We start from the raw sequence: 15,465 nt of genomic DNA, 5'->3' as shown, positions 1-15,465 counted from the left end.
TCATCCGGGACCTCCCCCGATCGCCATGATTTTTCAAAGATAATGGCCAATGGCTCTGCAATCTCATCGGCCAACTCCTTTAGCACCCTCGGATGTAGTGCATCCAGCCCCAAGGACTTGTGCTCGTCCAGCTTTTCTAAATAGCCCCGAACTACTTCTTTCTCCACAGAGAGCTGGTCACCTCCTCCCCATACTGTGCTGCAGAGTGCAGCTGCCTGGGAGCTGACCTTGTCTGTGAAGACAGAGGCAAAAAAAGCATTGAGTACACTAGCTTTCTCCACATCCTCTGTCACTAGGTTCCCTCCCTCATTCAGCAAGGGGCCCACACTTTCCTTGACTTTCTTCTTGTTGCTAACATACCTGAAGAAACCCTTCTTGTTATTCCTAACATCTCCGGCTAGCTGCAACTCCAAGTGTGATTTGGCCTTCCTAATTTCACTCCTGCATGCCTGAGCAATACTTTTATACTCCTCCCTGGTTATTTGTCTAATCTTCCACTTCTTGTAAGCTTCTTTTTTGTGTTTAAGACGAGCAAGGATTTCACTGCTAAGCGAAGCTGGTCGCCTGCCATGTTTACTTTTCTTCCTCCACATCGGGATGGTTTGTTCCTGCAACCTCAATAAGGATTCTTTAAAATACAGCCAGCTTTCCTCGACTCCTTTCCCCGTCATGTTATTCTCCCAGGGGACCTTGCCCATCAGTTCCCTGAGGGAGTCGAAGTCTGCTTTTCTGAAGTCCAGGGTCTCTGTTCTACTGCTCTCCTTTCTTCCTTGTGTCAGGATCCTGAACTCGACCATCTCATGGTCACTGCCTCCCAGGTTCCCATCCACTATTGCTTCCTCTACTATTTCTTCCCTGTTTGTGAGCAGCAGGTCAAGAAGAGCTTTTCCCCTAGTTGGTTCCTCCAGCACTTGCACCAGGAAATTGTCCCCTACACTTTCCAGAAACTTCCTGGATTGTCTGGGCACTGCTGTATTGCTCTCCCAGCAGATATCGGGGTGATTAAAGTCACCCATGAGAACCAGGGCCTGTGATCTAGCAACTTCTGTTAGTTGCTGGAAGAAAGCCTCGTCCACCTCATCCCCCTGGTCTGGTGGTCTGTAGCAGACTCCCACCACAACATTACCCTTGTTGTTCATACTTCTAAATTTAATCCAGAGACACTCAGGTTTTTCTGCAGTTTCATGCTGGATCTCTGAGCAGTCATACTGCTCACTTACATACAACGCAACTCCCCCACCTTTTCTGCCCTGCCTGTCCTTCCTGAACAGTTTATATCCATCCATGACAGTACTCCAATCATGTGAGTTATCCCACCAAGTCTCTGTTATTCCAATTACATCATAATTCCTTGACTGTGCCAGGACTTCTAGTTCTCCCTGCTTGTTCCCCAGGCTTCTTGCATTTGTGTATAGGCATGTAAGATAACTCACTGATCATCCTGGTGTCCCAGTATGGGGCAGGAGCCCTCCCCTCTTGCACTCACCTACTTGTGCTTTCTCCCGATATCCCACTTCCCCACTTACCTCATTTAGAACAGCTTAGTAAACCCCTCCCGCACTGTCGGGGACTGTCTTTGTCTTGGGGACTATGCCCAGGTTCCTGGGCTTCAAGAACTGCATCTTCTGCCTCCGCTCTTTTTACGTCAGCGATGGTCAACAGTGAGTCTACTGTCTGGGTGAGACACATAGGTTTGAGAAGTGTCCTTCCTGCCCAGAACCAGAGAGGCCCAAGGAAGGACTCAGGCTGAAGAAGCACCTAATGGAAGAGGCTTTGAGGCCCTGCTTTGATCCGGGCCAGAGGGATCTCCCTGTACTTTGGCCTCAGCTGACCAGCAATGCCCCTCCAAGCATGAGCCATGGAGCAGAGCCGCTGGCACCAAAGACCAAGGACTCAGGACACAGGGCTCCCCATGTGAGTAAGAAACACACTTATGTGCATAAGGGCAGATCCCCGCAGTGGACTGCGCACAAGGAACATGTTTGCTACCCAAGCCATGCCTGGCCAGGTGATATGTCATGTACAGATCCCATGGAATTGGTGCCAAATCCTCCTTTGCTGGAGGATAAGGCAAAGAAGAAAAGGGATCCATCAGTCCCAACAGTGAGTGCAGTATCGGATCAGAAAGACAGGCCAATCCCATCCATGAGGGCAGGTCCAGATGTACCATTGGTACTGCCTTGGCAATTCAGAGAGTGGCCAGCTCTGATGGATAAAGCGGGTCCCTCTGGTGCCTTAGTGGGAACTCCGCACACTCTGGGCATAAGGAGAATTTTCTGACACCAGAGGATGTCTTTCTCCCCCACCCACAATCTCCACTTCTGTCGGGCCCTGCAGTTCTCAGGGAAGTTCTTAGGCAGGAGGCCAAACTGTTGCTGCTGTCACAGGAGAGACCTATCCCGATCCATCGGACAGAAGCACCTCAGTACCAACAGCACTACCATTTCTGATGGAACCTCTTCAGACTCGGAGGAGTCAGAGGCAGTAGCTCCAGCGATATCTGCAGGAAGGTGCAGGAGCCCAGACAGCCACAGAACCCCGAGCCTCTTGACTTCGACACCCCCCTGCCCAGGGACACCTGGTCATTTCCCTTGGGTATCACCACAACCGATAAATCCCTTCTTCTGCCTGTACTGGGGCCCCTGGGATCCTTATAGCAGATGCCCAGAACTATCGCAAGGGTCCTACCATTCTTCCCCCTCTCGTCGGCCAGTTCCATCGGTGTATGAGGAGAAAGAAGCAGTGCCGGTGCTGCCAGTTCTGACCGGAGCCTCCTCGTGACTGGACAACATGATCATCCAATTGCCATCCTCTCTTCAAGATCTATTCCAAAGGGTGGCCGATGACTTGCAAATCCCACTGGAGGAGGAGGCCTAGGGCCCCCAACACCATCTCTTGGACATCTTGCAGCCACAGGGACCATCCCTTCCAATATACGAGGCCATCCTGGGACCGGCTAGAACGGTTTGGCCTACTCCAGCACTGTGTGCCCCCACCCCGCAGTGAGCTGAGAGGCATTGTTTAGTACTGTCCTGTGAGATAGCCCCACCCCGGTCCCATTGTATGTTGTTTACCTTCTTTTCTCTCCCAGTTGGTGGCACTTGGGGGAGTTCTCTGAGGCAACCACACATGGGCAGAAGGTTGGCTCCTCCTCTTCCCTTCCCCTTGCAAAAGAGGAGGATCTGCCTGGAAAGAGGGCCAGTCTCTCAGACAGCCCCTGGATATTCAACTCCAAGGTGATTAATCTCCTAGAGTCTATTGCTTCTATTGCTCCTTCATGGGGTTTGCCTTCTACAAAGGGGAGGGATAGCTCAGTGGTTTGAGCATTGGCCTGCTAAACCCAGGGTTGTGAGTTCAATCCTTGAGGGGGCCACTTAGGGATCTGGGGCAAAAATTGGTCCTGCTAGTGAAGGCAGGGGGCTGGACTCGATGACCTTTCAAGGTCCCTTCCAGTTCTAGGAGATTGGTATATCTCCAATTATTACCTTACCTATTACCACTCTTCCTGGGGCATATTGCTTTGCTGTCAGTCAGGGAGGCTTTGGGAGTGGTGTGTCTTGTGGCTGTTCCCTCCTTGGCTAGGACCAGCAGTCTTTGGGTGGAGCAGCCTTATTCCTGATCACTGCCCCTTCCTATGGTAAATTCCCCTTTTTAAGCTCCTCTTCCTGTAGGCTGAACAAGTCTTGAAGGTACATCTTGTTACCATGGAACTGGCCCATAAGAACTCTTTAGTTTCCTTCATATCAGCGTGATGGTGTGTCCCTTCCCATACTTCACCCCTCAAGATGGGAAGGCCATTTGGGGTTGGGTTGTCTCCATCCCCGATCTCCTGTGAAAAGAAACTGGGGTTTGTGTGGTCCTTTCCCACCTAGTGTTGTACTTGGAAGCTATAGTGTTGTAGTGCAGGCTACCATCTCGTCATAGGAGGCTTCATATCCCCCGTTGTCTGGATCCAGCATAGGGACATGTAATCAGTGATCAGGGGAAAGGGGCTACACAACAAGTAATACCTGAGGGCATCTACTGCCCACTGGAAAGTTAATACTTCCTTGTCAATAACTGAGTACGACTTTCCCTAGGGAATAGCTTCCTACTTAGGTATAGGACCAGGTGTTTTTCTCCTTCAAAGTCTTGTGAGAAGATGGCACAAGATCGACATTCGAGGCATCTGTGTGTAGTATGAATTCCTGAAAAAAATCGGGGATGAAGAGCACAGGTGCCTAGCATAGTCGTGTTTTCAGTTTCCTGGATGCTTCCACACACTTCCTATCGTAACAGATCTTCTTAGGGTTGTTGTCAGGGCTGGCCTTACCATGAGGCAAACTGAGGTGGCCGCCTCAGGTGCCAGACTGTGGGGGTGTGGACATCACAAGGACCCAGAGTGTAGAAAATTGTGTCTGCTGCTGGTGCATATGTATTCTCTCTGCTCTAGATGCACAGAGCTGGTGGAGGGCTGTGCTGGAGGAAGGAGGGCACAAGAGAGATAACAGGCAGGCAGGAGAAAAGGTGAGAGGGAATAACAGAAAACAGCAGGAGCTGCAGGGAGAGAGAGGAGGAGGCGCCTCTTATGTACCTCTCTAGCACCCCCAGGAGCCTGGACTGATTCACACCAACTTCTCAGGGAGCTTCCTGTTTCCTGCTGCTTCCCTGAACCCACCTGAGGAGAACAGGCAGTCAACTGAAGTAGTAGGAGCCAGTTAGGCCCTTAAGACACTGATATCTTCCCTCACTCAGGCCCTGCTACTAGCCTGCTTATTTGTCCCCTTCAATTGAGTGTTGAGAGCCACTATAGCTGGCACAGAACAGCAGTCATGAGTGAAAGAAGAAAATGCCCCTCTGGGGCAGCATTCAGAAAAAGAAAGAAAGCTTTTCTATCTAAGCAGGAAGGAGCTCTCCTGAGATGCATAGAATCATAGATTATTAGGGTTAGAAGGGACCTCAAGAGATCATCTAGTCTAATCCCCTGCTCAAAGCAGGACCCATTTCTAAATGGCCCCTTCAAGGATTGAACTCACAACCCTGGGTTTAGCAGGCCAATGATCAAACCACTGAGCTATCGCCCCCCTGACACAAATGTTCATGGTGAGCCTTCCAGCCCCAGTGAGGATGTGAGTGGTGAGGAGATGCCTGATCTCCCAGTTAGTCAAAGTGCAGGTGACCTGGCAACCACTGCAACATCCATATCTTTGCATTGTGCAGGAGGTCAGACTAGATGATCATAATGGTCTCTTCTGACCTTAAAGTCTATGAGTCTATATCTCCATCTCAAATGGATGTAACCATGCACATTCCTGAAGAAAAGTGTAGATCAGAGAAGAGTGAGGTGGAGGCACTAGAAACAGCTGCTGCTGAGTTTATTTCATTAAATCTAGATGATCCAGGACTGTGGACCCACTTGAGCAGTGTTCTTCACCTTGGTTATTTTTGAGGACTTTAAGTGGAAAAATTGTTGTATTGTTTTTTGTCTTTTCATTTTCACGTTGACCTGCAACATATAAAAGAGATATGAATAAAGTAAATGTTTTGTTAGGATAATGCAAATTTAACATGAGGATAATGCAAGTTACACCAAAATACATAACATAAATTTCCATTCCCAGTCACAAATCTAGCATTCTGGAGCAAAGTCACTAAAATACAGTCCAACAAACCAGATGTTTATTTAATGTGCCCCTCACTTTTCCCTCCACCGCACTCCACTCACCGGTGTTGCCCTTGGTCAGTGGAGACTCAGCGTTCAGAGGTGCTTTCATGTGAGTACAGACACCTCCCAGGTGGGGGGCAAGAAGGCACCTTGCTTGTTCCTCCAGCTGCTCACTGTTCGCTCTGACCATCGCTGTTTCTTGTGCCACCGTTCACTCCACCACTCTGTTGACAATGGCCCTGCGCCATCACCTTCTGCTGCCACCTGCCAGCGTGACGTCTGCGAGTTGGTCTCTTGAGGTTCCACCAGCTCTCAGTGATTTCAGCTGAGCTCTCAGTGGGGGAACCTCGCTGCTAGTGCAGTCTGGGCTGTGTCTTCCACAGAAACGCTGTCCCCACAGCAGGACTAAGCACTTAGACCTGATTATCAGTGAGTTCAGCTGCAGTGGTCACTTAACAGAAAAAAAGACTCTCTATGGAGCCTAATCAGCTCAGTCTTTAAACAGTGGAGAGGAACAGGTCCCCACCCTCTCTCTTGATGCCCTCAATCAGTACAGTTCTACTGCCCTTTACTCATACAATAAGAACAACATTTCATTTCCCCTCCCCCCGGCATTCAAGTGATTTGTAACCCAATCCCAGCCAAAATCTATCACTTGGGCAACACAGCTGTTTGCTGGATACCTAGGTAGATTAGGTGTGCATGTAAATTCAATCTGGTCCTGAAGCCTTTCCCCCCAGCCCCAGCCCCCAGCTCATCACTAGCTGTCAGCGAGAGCTCATTTAGACTTTGCTTACAAATCATCATTTGAAATTATTAGGTTGGCCAACACCACCAAAATGAATGCACTGACATTGTCATAAAAAACAACAGTTGTCTAAGAAAGCTAGTCTATGTTCATACTTTTCAAAGCTATTAAAATACGTGTATCTGAAAAAGTACATCATACACTGTATATGCTTTTCAAGTGTGTAGTAATGTTTCAATTTCAATTCAAATTTCCAAATAGTCACTAAACTGGCATGTAACTAGTTCACAAAACTGGATGGGGGGATTGGGGAAATTCAAGGGGGGGGGGTGTAGGGAAATCACTGTTACACAGTGTTCCATAAAGAGAGAGTCTCCCCTCCAGCTACACCCCAAATTCCTCCCCAGAATTGTTTCCAAATTCCATATCAACCAATCAATTCACTTACCTGTATTTTTTCCAAAACCTCATGCTTCTCCTGGGACAGGAAACTGCACTCCCTCGCCGTCAGATGCAACCCAGTGTTCTACCTGCAGAGAACCAAACCCATCAGAAAATCTCTGAGGCTCTTTGTCGCCATAGTGAAAAGGTCAAGGGGCCAAGCTGTAGCCTCACAGAGAATTTCGAAGTGGGTCTCAGGATGAGTACTGAATACTATACGATAGCAAACCTTCCCCTCCTAGGGGTGTTACAGCTCACTCCAGGCAGACACAAGCAGCCTCCATGGCATCCTTATCAGATGTCCCATTGCAGGACATTTGCAAAGCCACAATTCAGTGATTGGTCCACAGGTTTATGGCTCACGATGCCCTGACTCAACTGGTACTCCGGATGCAGCAGTAGGAATGGCTGTTACAAACAGCTCTGCTAGCAGCTTCCTCGCACCCACTGATTGCTGCTTGGACGACACCCACCTGTAGAATACACGTAGGGACCCACCCTTGAAAAAGAAGAAGACGGAGAAGAGGTTTCTTACTGTAACTTGAGGTTCTTCAAGATGTGTAGTCCCTATCTGTATTCCACTACCCATCTTCCTTCCCCTCTGCTGCAGACTCACTTGCATTGTGGTAAGAGGAGGAACTGGAGAGGTGTCGACCTGCACCGCCCCTTATGCCCTCGTTTGGAAGCACAAGGGAAGGCACTGCACACGTGCAGGTCAACGGACACTACTTAGAAAAAATTCCAGACCCAGGCACATGACACAAATGCATGCCCACATGTGGAATCCAGATAGGGACTGCACATCTCGAAGAACTTACCTCCTATACATATAACTTCCCAAAGAGTGCCTCTGAGTATGAGCTAAGCCAGGTAGCTATACTGGCATAACTAGAGTGGTATAATTATACTGGTAGAGTTATGCTGGTAAATTTCCACATGTAGACAAGCTCTGAATTCTGACTTGCAGCAGCCCATGTTAGTTTAGTCCTAACCTTGTCCTATCCAGAAATTGCCCATTTTGTTAAGCTGTGCTGTGTTTCTGTGATGTAGACAGACATCCACTAGGAATCTGACCAAACCTTCTGAAATCACTCATTTGTGATCCAGGTTTGATTTGACTGCAGCCCTCCAGATGTGAAAAGCTAACGGACAAACATGTCACACCACCAAGACTCAAACGTCCCAAAGCCACTGAGAAAATTCATTGGAACATAGGAATAGCCAGACTGGATCGCCCCCGAAGTATGTGTAGCCCAGTATCTTGGCCAGCACCAGATGCTTCTGGTCTTGTTCTCATCCCTAGTAGTTATAGGTTGGTTTAAACCCTGAAACATGAGGTTTTATAGCCCAGTGCTGATCCCAGGCAATGAACTCAGGGCCAGTAAGGATTTCCTTTAACATTATGCACTTTGCCAAGTGAGGCCAGGGCGTAGCTATGCAGTCTCACTGCAAAGGGTTTGCCTGCCTGGTTTGTGAGTTGGACCGTGAAATGGTTCTGCAGATCTCAGTTGGTAACGTTTTTCTGGATGTAATAGGAGCAGGCTGAGCGCTATTTCTTGCTGCATTTTGCTAAGCTTAGGCTGCTCCTCCTTCTGTTTGCCCTAGTTATGAAAACCGGAGAGAGCGGAACGACCGTTTTCAGGCTGCTGACGAAGAAAGCAGGCTGGGTCTGGGTCCAAGCAAATGCGAGACTGGTGTATAAAGGAGGCCAACCGGACTGCATCATTTCCAGGCAGCGGGCCCTGTCGTAAGTGTCCCTCCAGATGGCAAGGGTGAAATCCTGGCCCCATTGAAGTCAATGACAAAACTGTTACTGAGTTCGCTCAAGTCAGGATTTCACCCCACAGCCCTCATTTCCTCAGGGCATGGACAAAATCACCTGCCATGCTGAAATGCAGCTGTGTTGAAATTGTACCTGGTCCCAAGCCTCAAAGATGGCATCCAAGTTTCCCCAAAGTTTAGGGGTGTTCAGATCTGGGGCAGGTCTGTAGATCATAGGCTGATACACTGCCTGGTGTTCTTCAGGTCAGACTAGATGATCATAATGGTCCCTTCTGGTCTTAACATTTATAAAACCTATGAAAAATAGCCTTTCAACAGAGCTACCTAAGCCACACTGACACTCGGCACAACCTCTGGCTCCATTTATCTGAGTTGGGAGTATTTCCCATTTCAGAGCAAGCCAGAAAACAAAGCAATTTGTCCAAGCCCATCCCCCAAAAACAACCAACCACCCCCCAATTGTAGGGTTTTAAGTAGATAAAACACCCAAACCAATGCCAACTTGTTTGCTCTCGTCTCACTCTCTAGCAGCTGCTTTTTGCCCAGCCCTATGTATTTCATTGTCCTGTCACCCTCTTTTTAATGTCCCATTCATATACCTGCAGGAATGAAGAAGGAGAGGAGCATTTGTGCAAGCGGAGCCTGCAGCTGCCTTTTCACTTTGCCACGGGTGAAGCAGTCCTATACGAAAACAATCTGCCATGGTTCCTGGACTACTTGCACACCAAGAAGGTTTCAAAGGCAAAGAGAGAGACCCCCCTGAAGCAGGACTCAATTGATCCCAACTCGCTCCTAGGGGCCATGATGAACCAAGATGAATCCATATACGTCTCCCACGCCGATAACGTGCCACAGTTCTCCCTGGCAGATATTGTCGACGTACCGGAAGAGCCATGGCTGGATGATGGAAATAAGAGAGCTGTCAAAGAGAATGACTCACTCCTAGTCATCATTGAAACACTCTTTGAAAAGAGCAATGTGGATGGTGACATCTCTAAGACTCTGCAGAGCCTGGAAATGGATGATCTGGAATTAAAGCAATGGGAGGAGATCTTGTGCAGCATGGACACCAAGGAGCCAGTGGCCCAGGGTTTCCAGGAGAGGCCAAATGACGAGGTGACCTCCTGTGTGGAGGAGATATTGTTTAAAAACAATAATGGAAAGAATCTGGGGTTCCCACGGTATGATGTGATGGCTTCATCTCAGACCCTTATTCAACAAATTCCTCTGGAACAAATTCCACAAAGCACTCAGCTAAACAGACTTCAAAACCAGCTTGTCAATAATAGGAAATGCAATCAGCAAAGCAATCCTCTGGTGAATTGTCACCATTTCTGGGGGGCTAATTCAGCAGCCTCTGCATCATCTGGATTCCAAAATCCAATGTATACTTCACAGCAAAATTCACTAGACCATGATCCTCAGGGTCTTTTAGTCACCAATATGTCCCAGGATATCACTTCTAAACCAGAAAAGCAAGCACGTTTTGATCAAGCAAATTTGCTAAGTGGGAATATACTAAGTTCCAATAACCAGCAAACTACAGGAATTAATCTAAAAAATCCTGCACAGGTATTTCAGCCAAAAGCTCCTGCTCCAGTTTCCTGGGGGAATGTTATTCCTAAAAATCAGATACATCGGGGCTCAACTCTGATTGACTCAAATCATCCAGCTCCATTAAAAATGAATTCACAAGAGAGTCAGCGGCCAGACCCATTGGTTTCAATGAATCCAGTCATCAGTTTCAATCAGAATAATTCTCCAAGAGGTCGCTTATTAGATGTTTGGAAATCTGCCACTCCAAATCAGCTGGGAATCAAACCAATGGAGACAGAGTCACCAACTCTACTGGCAAATAACCAACAGAATCTTTTTGGATCACAAGTAACAAATCCATGGATTTCCTCATCACAGCCTGCTCATAGCAATGATCAGGGCATGCAAGAATTCAGCATAATGCAGGTGTCTCCAGTGCAAGCTCTACAGAATGAAATATCTGGTTCTCTTGAGCAAAAATCTAGTCCATTAGAAGCTGGCCACCTGTCTGGAAGCCATTCCTTTCCCCAACATACCTCTTCACATGGACCTCACTTAATGCCACATTTTTACAATAAAGAGCAGCAGCAGATGCTTCAGAACAAACAGTTGTCAACACAGCAACAGCAGCTGATGCAAGCAAGGATATATCCTCAAGCTCATTGCAGGCCAACTCAAATGCAACACAGTGGACTTCCACTGGCCAGCTCCTTGGAGCCAAGTAGCTGGTGTCACATTCGCTACCGGGTGGGAAACCAGCAAATGGACAATATTCTTGAAAGCTCATTGAAGTCCTCATCATGTAGCACGTTATCTAGTGATGTCACGTTAGCTTCATGGGAATATGAAAACAGTGGCTTATCCTTTGAAAATGATGTTGCGTTTCCTAAAGCCACTCATGTGACATCCCTTTCCCAGCAACAAAATACCATGCCCTGTCATGCTGAGAGCAATCCAAAATTGTGTAACTACCAAAGGCTTAAGGAACCCGTTCTGGGTTCCTCACTGACTCCTCCCACAGAAGCTGGTTTGAGAGGACCTTTCTACCAGTTGGAACCAAATTTTCCTCCCGTGTCATTAACAGCTAGGCAGATGAAGAGTCAGCAGCAGCTCTTCACTTACAATATTCAGTTCAAGGTGAGGGAGGGGGGCATATGTTAAGGTGTGAAAACTGGACGGACACAAGAACAACCAAGCTGTGCATGTTAAGTGACAAGCTGAGACATATGAACATTATATAAGGTTTGGTTTTGTAATTATTGTAGTTATACAGACACAATGCAGATGGATTTTGAATATGTACAGATTCATTCTGAAACTTGCAGCTGAGAGCCAAACGCTTCCAGCCCATTGAGGAAGGAAGATGTCTGAGATATCAGTATTTCTTGAAGGCCATTGTTCTATAAAAATGGCTTTAAAATGTAAACAAGACCCCTTTTTATCTTAACAATGCCATTTCAGCATATTCTTCTTCACAACCCCTTACACAGTCAGTGTTCAAAGCACTATTTAAAGTCTATTATAATAATGATCCTTGAACCAACAGTACAAATGATTTCTGGCTTACAAGCCACATTTTGAGAAGTGGCTAGTGATATTAGATGCCTAATTTTTGTGGGCACCTAACCTGAGACCCCTTAAAGGGGCATCTTTCACAAGATGGGTGCTCAGTACTTCCTAAAAATCACAGCCATTTCCAGTGACCCAAACTGAACACCTGAAATAGAGTTGGTTGGGATTTTTTCAATAATACCACCCCATTCCCCGCCCCCACCCTCATCAGAAAATGCCGATTCATCAAAACTGAAACTTGTCATGGAAATGACACATCAGTTTTGATGGGAAGGTTTCTCAGGCCCAGGATTAAATTTCTGTTCAAAGTGAAGGACCCACCTGTGTGAATTCCAGGTTCAAGTCTTAGATCAGGGACTTGAACCTGGGTCACCTACATCCCCATTGAGTGCCTTCCCCACAAGGCTGAGTCTATCTGCAGGCCCAGGAATATTTAATGATTTATACAAAATAGGACAGCTCCAACAGGAGCAATTAAGAGAGACCCTCTAGAGAATAGCCTAGTTGTTAGAGCATTCACCTGGATTGTGGCAGACGTGGCTTCAAGTCCAGAGGACAACTGTATTCTAATATGTATTTCCAATCGAAGAAGATAAATATATTTTCTCAGCTCTGCAGCCAGCTGTGAGCAGTCTCCACATCCAGCTTCAGGATTATCTTCTACAGACAAAGAATGTAGGCCATGCTTACAGGATGGGGGACCCTATCCTGGGAAGCAGTGACTCTGAAAAAGATTTAAGGCTGTGGTAGATAAACAGCTGAACATGAGCTCTCAGTGTGATGCTGTAGCCAATGGAGCTAATGTGATCCTGGGGTGAACAAAAGGGGAAATCTTGAGTAGGAGTAGAGAGGTTATTTTACCTCTATATTTGGAACTAGTGCACCTGCTGCTGAATACTGTGTCCAGTTCTGGCACTCACAATTCAAAAAAGATGTTGGTAAATTAGAGAGGGTTTAGAGAAGAGCCACGAGAATGATTTTAAAGGATTAGAAACCAGGCCTCATAGTGATAGACTCAAGGAGCTCAATCTATTTAGCAGAATAAAGAGAAGGTTAAGGGGAGACTTGATCACAGTCTGTAAGAACCTACATGAGGAACAAATATTTGCTGATGTGCTCTTCAGTCTAGCCGAGAAAGGTGTAACACAATCCAGTGTCTGGAAGTTGAAGCTAAAACAAATTCAGACTGGAAATAAGGTGTAAATTGTTAACGGTGAGAGTAGTTAACCACTGGAACAATTTACTGTAGGTCGTGGTTGGATCCTCCATTGCTGACCATTTTCAAATTGAGATTGGATGTTTTTCTAAAAGTTCCGCTCTAGGAATTATTTTGGGGAAGGTCTCTGGCCTGTGCTATACCGGAGCTCAGACTAGATGATCATAATGATCCTTCTGGCCTTGGAATATATTAATACTCCCCTTTCATCGCTCTACTGAGATGCTGACACTTTCCTCCTTTTTTCCTTGCCTGATTGCAATTCTAACTCATCTCTTCTTTTTCTGCTCAGCAGTGTCACCAAAATGAAGAGAATGCCTCCATGGAATTTACTCCTACAATTGCTAAAGACGGTGTGTGTTTCCCCAAGTAGTGAGAGGGAATGTAGCAATAGAGAAGGAAAAGACCCTGCTCCCAGCTGTGGACTGACTTCATGGCCTTGGATCAGCAAGACTTTTTTCTTTCCCCCTACTGATGTGTGAATATTTCAATATTATTATAATTGTTGCTGCTGGTGGCTTTTTCTTAGTGAACACACACGCATTACTGAGACACTCTACTGTGGATTCCACAGAGACGAACTTGAACGCTCATGCATTTTCTATTGAAGAAACTATACCCCTCTCAACCAGTTGTCTTCTGCTTGATCATCTGAGCAGAGCCAAGGAGAATTAAGCACCAATAACTGGATTAGGCACTAAAGTAACTGAGCCACAATAAGCTTTAAAAAACTGGGAACAAGTACTTGGAGTTTCCAGTGAGTTTTCCAGGTCAGGTAATTACCAAGACAAAGGACACAGATGTAAGAAAAATGTCTGAGATGCTGCAATAGAAATTCCATAAGGCTGCTGTCTGATCTCCTGCCTGAACACTAAGGCCATGAGTTCTAATTCAAGGGGGTGAAGATATGGTTGCAGTCTTTGCAAGCATTATTTGTGCATGTGCTCTTGTCCATTGGGAAGTCGTGTGTGATACGATCTGGATATGGAATGGGGGCACTTATAAATCCAAACAGCATCTACTCCTTGAGTGGTTGTACATGACCAAATGACTGAAATCAACTCAAGGGTATCAGTGCTAACAAAGATGATAGGCCTTGTACTGACTTATTTTACTTTTCAGGGGTTCTCAAACGTCATTGCACCGTGACCCTCTTCTGACAACAAAAATTACTATAGATCCCCAGGAATGGGGACCAAAGCCTGAGGCCACCCACTGTCCTGGGTGTGGGGGCCAAAGCCTGAGCCCCAGTGCTCCAGGTGGTGGTGCGGGGGGTCAAAGCCAAAGCCCAAGGACTTCAGACCCAGGCAGGGGACCTGTAACCTGAGCCCTGCTGCCCAGGGCCGAAGCCCTCAGGCTTCTTCGACCCCTGGCAGTGGGGCTCAGGCTTCAGCTCTGGGCCCCAGCAAGTCTAAGCCAGCCCTGGCGACCCCATTAAAATGGGGTCGCGACCCACAGTTTGAGAACCGCTGCTTTACATGTAGCCAAGGCTTATGGTAACTTTTCTATGTACTAGGCTGACTTGTTTATCAAAAGCCATGAGAGTCAATAGAGAGGGTACGCTGCATATTGTGTTCTATTGCATTGTATGCAACAGCAATGACTTTGGTCGAGTTGCACAAGATGTAGTTCAGCCCAGAATTTGGCTCAGCTCATATATAAGGACACTGGGCCAGATTCTCCTTGTTTCCCCCATGCAAGTCCATTGAAAAGTAAATGGGAGAAGGGTTTGGCCCAGTGTGATATTTACTGGTGTGTGATGTTCTATACAGTGGCTGGGTGATGCCAAATCTCTGAACCTGATTGGAATATAGTTGTCTTAGAGCCATTGCTCCATGTGGCTGCTTCAACGCCCTGTCTAGTCATTCAGTATAAATATAGAATGCGTAATGCTTTGATGTGGCAAGGGATAATTATCAATGTGGGAATGTGTCATTGCCTGGCAACAGTCTTGTTTGTATACTAATGTGCGTTTTATTTGTCTCTCCCTATCTGCCTACAGGATACTTGAGCATATCGCCTTAGCCCCTATTTGGGCATGCAGAGAAAATACCACATTGAATACTGTGTGCGCATTTGTCACTTATTCCTCTGGGATTTCAATTGAACTCAACCAGGTGACCCAGAAGGCTCATAAAAAGCAATCAGGGATTGAGTGCGTGTATTTTTGATCACTCAGCTCAGGAAGATTTTATCCAATCCAAACTCATTTTCAATGACCTGCCAAGGGAGTTTTTTGTTAATTCCCCCTTGCCCTTTTCTAGCTATGAAATATGGGATCTTAAAGCCAGATGTATCCTAGTTCAAGAGTTTATCTATATTTTTGTCATGTCACTGATTATCCATTATAACAAATTTCTGGACTTTCACAAAACTTAATACATTAGTGCCTCCACTAGGGTTCTGCCCCCGAGCAAATTTATCTGTGCCCCAGTACATATCTGTTGTCCTTTTTCTGGCCCCAGTTCACCAAACAAATTACCCACATGCTAAAGTTAAGCATGTGTTCAATACGACTGAAGCACC

At 46.6% G+C, this 15,465-nt stretch overlaps 1 protein-coding gene across 5 annotated transcripts in view; it reads left to right on the top strand.

The window, feature by feature from the left end:
• LOC120374432 (aryl hydrocarbon receptor-like) overlaps positions 1-14,252 on the top strand; it is a 124,343-nt gene extending 110,091 nt beyond the window's left edge. For 3 of the 5 annotated variants that reach the window (XM_039494112.1, XM_039494115.1, XM_039494116.1), the window contains exons 9-11: positions 8,439-8,580; positions 9,221-11,288; positions 13,232-14,252. In XM_039494112.1, the coding sequence (XP_039350046.1) occupies positions 8,439-8,580; positions 9,221-11,288; positions 13,232-13,312 (2,291 nt within the window). In that variant the 3' untranslated portion in view covers positions 13,313-14,252. Of the gene's footprint in view, positions 1-1,649; positions 3,049-8,438; positions 8,581-9,220; positions 11,289-13,231 lie in introns of those variants that run through there. The other 2 variants (XM_039494113.1, XM_039494117.1) reach the window with 2 other exon arrangements.
• Positions 14,253-15,465: the final 1,213 nt, after the last annotated feature.

This window comes from Mauremys reevesii, linkage group 11 (genome assembly GCF_016161935.1).
Source record: "Mauremys reevesii isolate NIE-2019 linkage group 11, ASM1616193v1, whole genome shotgun sequence".
In the NCBI taxonomy this organism is placed as follows: Eukaryota; Metazoa; Chordata; order Testudines; family Geoemydidae; genus Mauremys; species Mauremys reevesii.
Note: the sequence above shows the minus strand (reverse complement) of the source record. Positions and strands in the feature narration are given on the sequence as shown.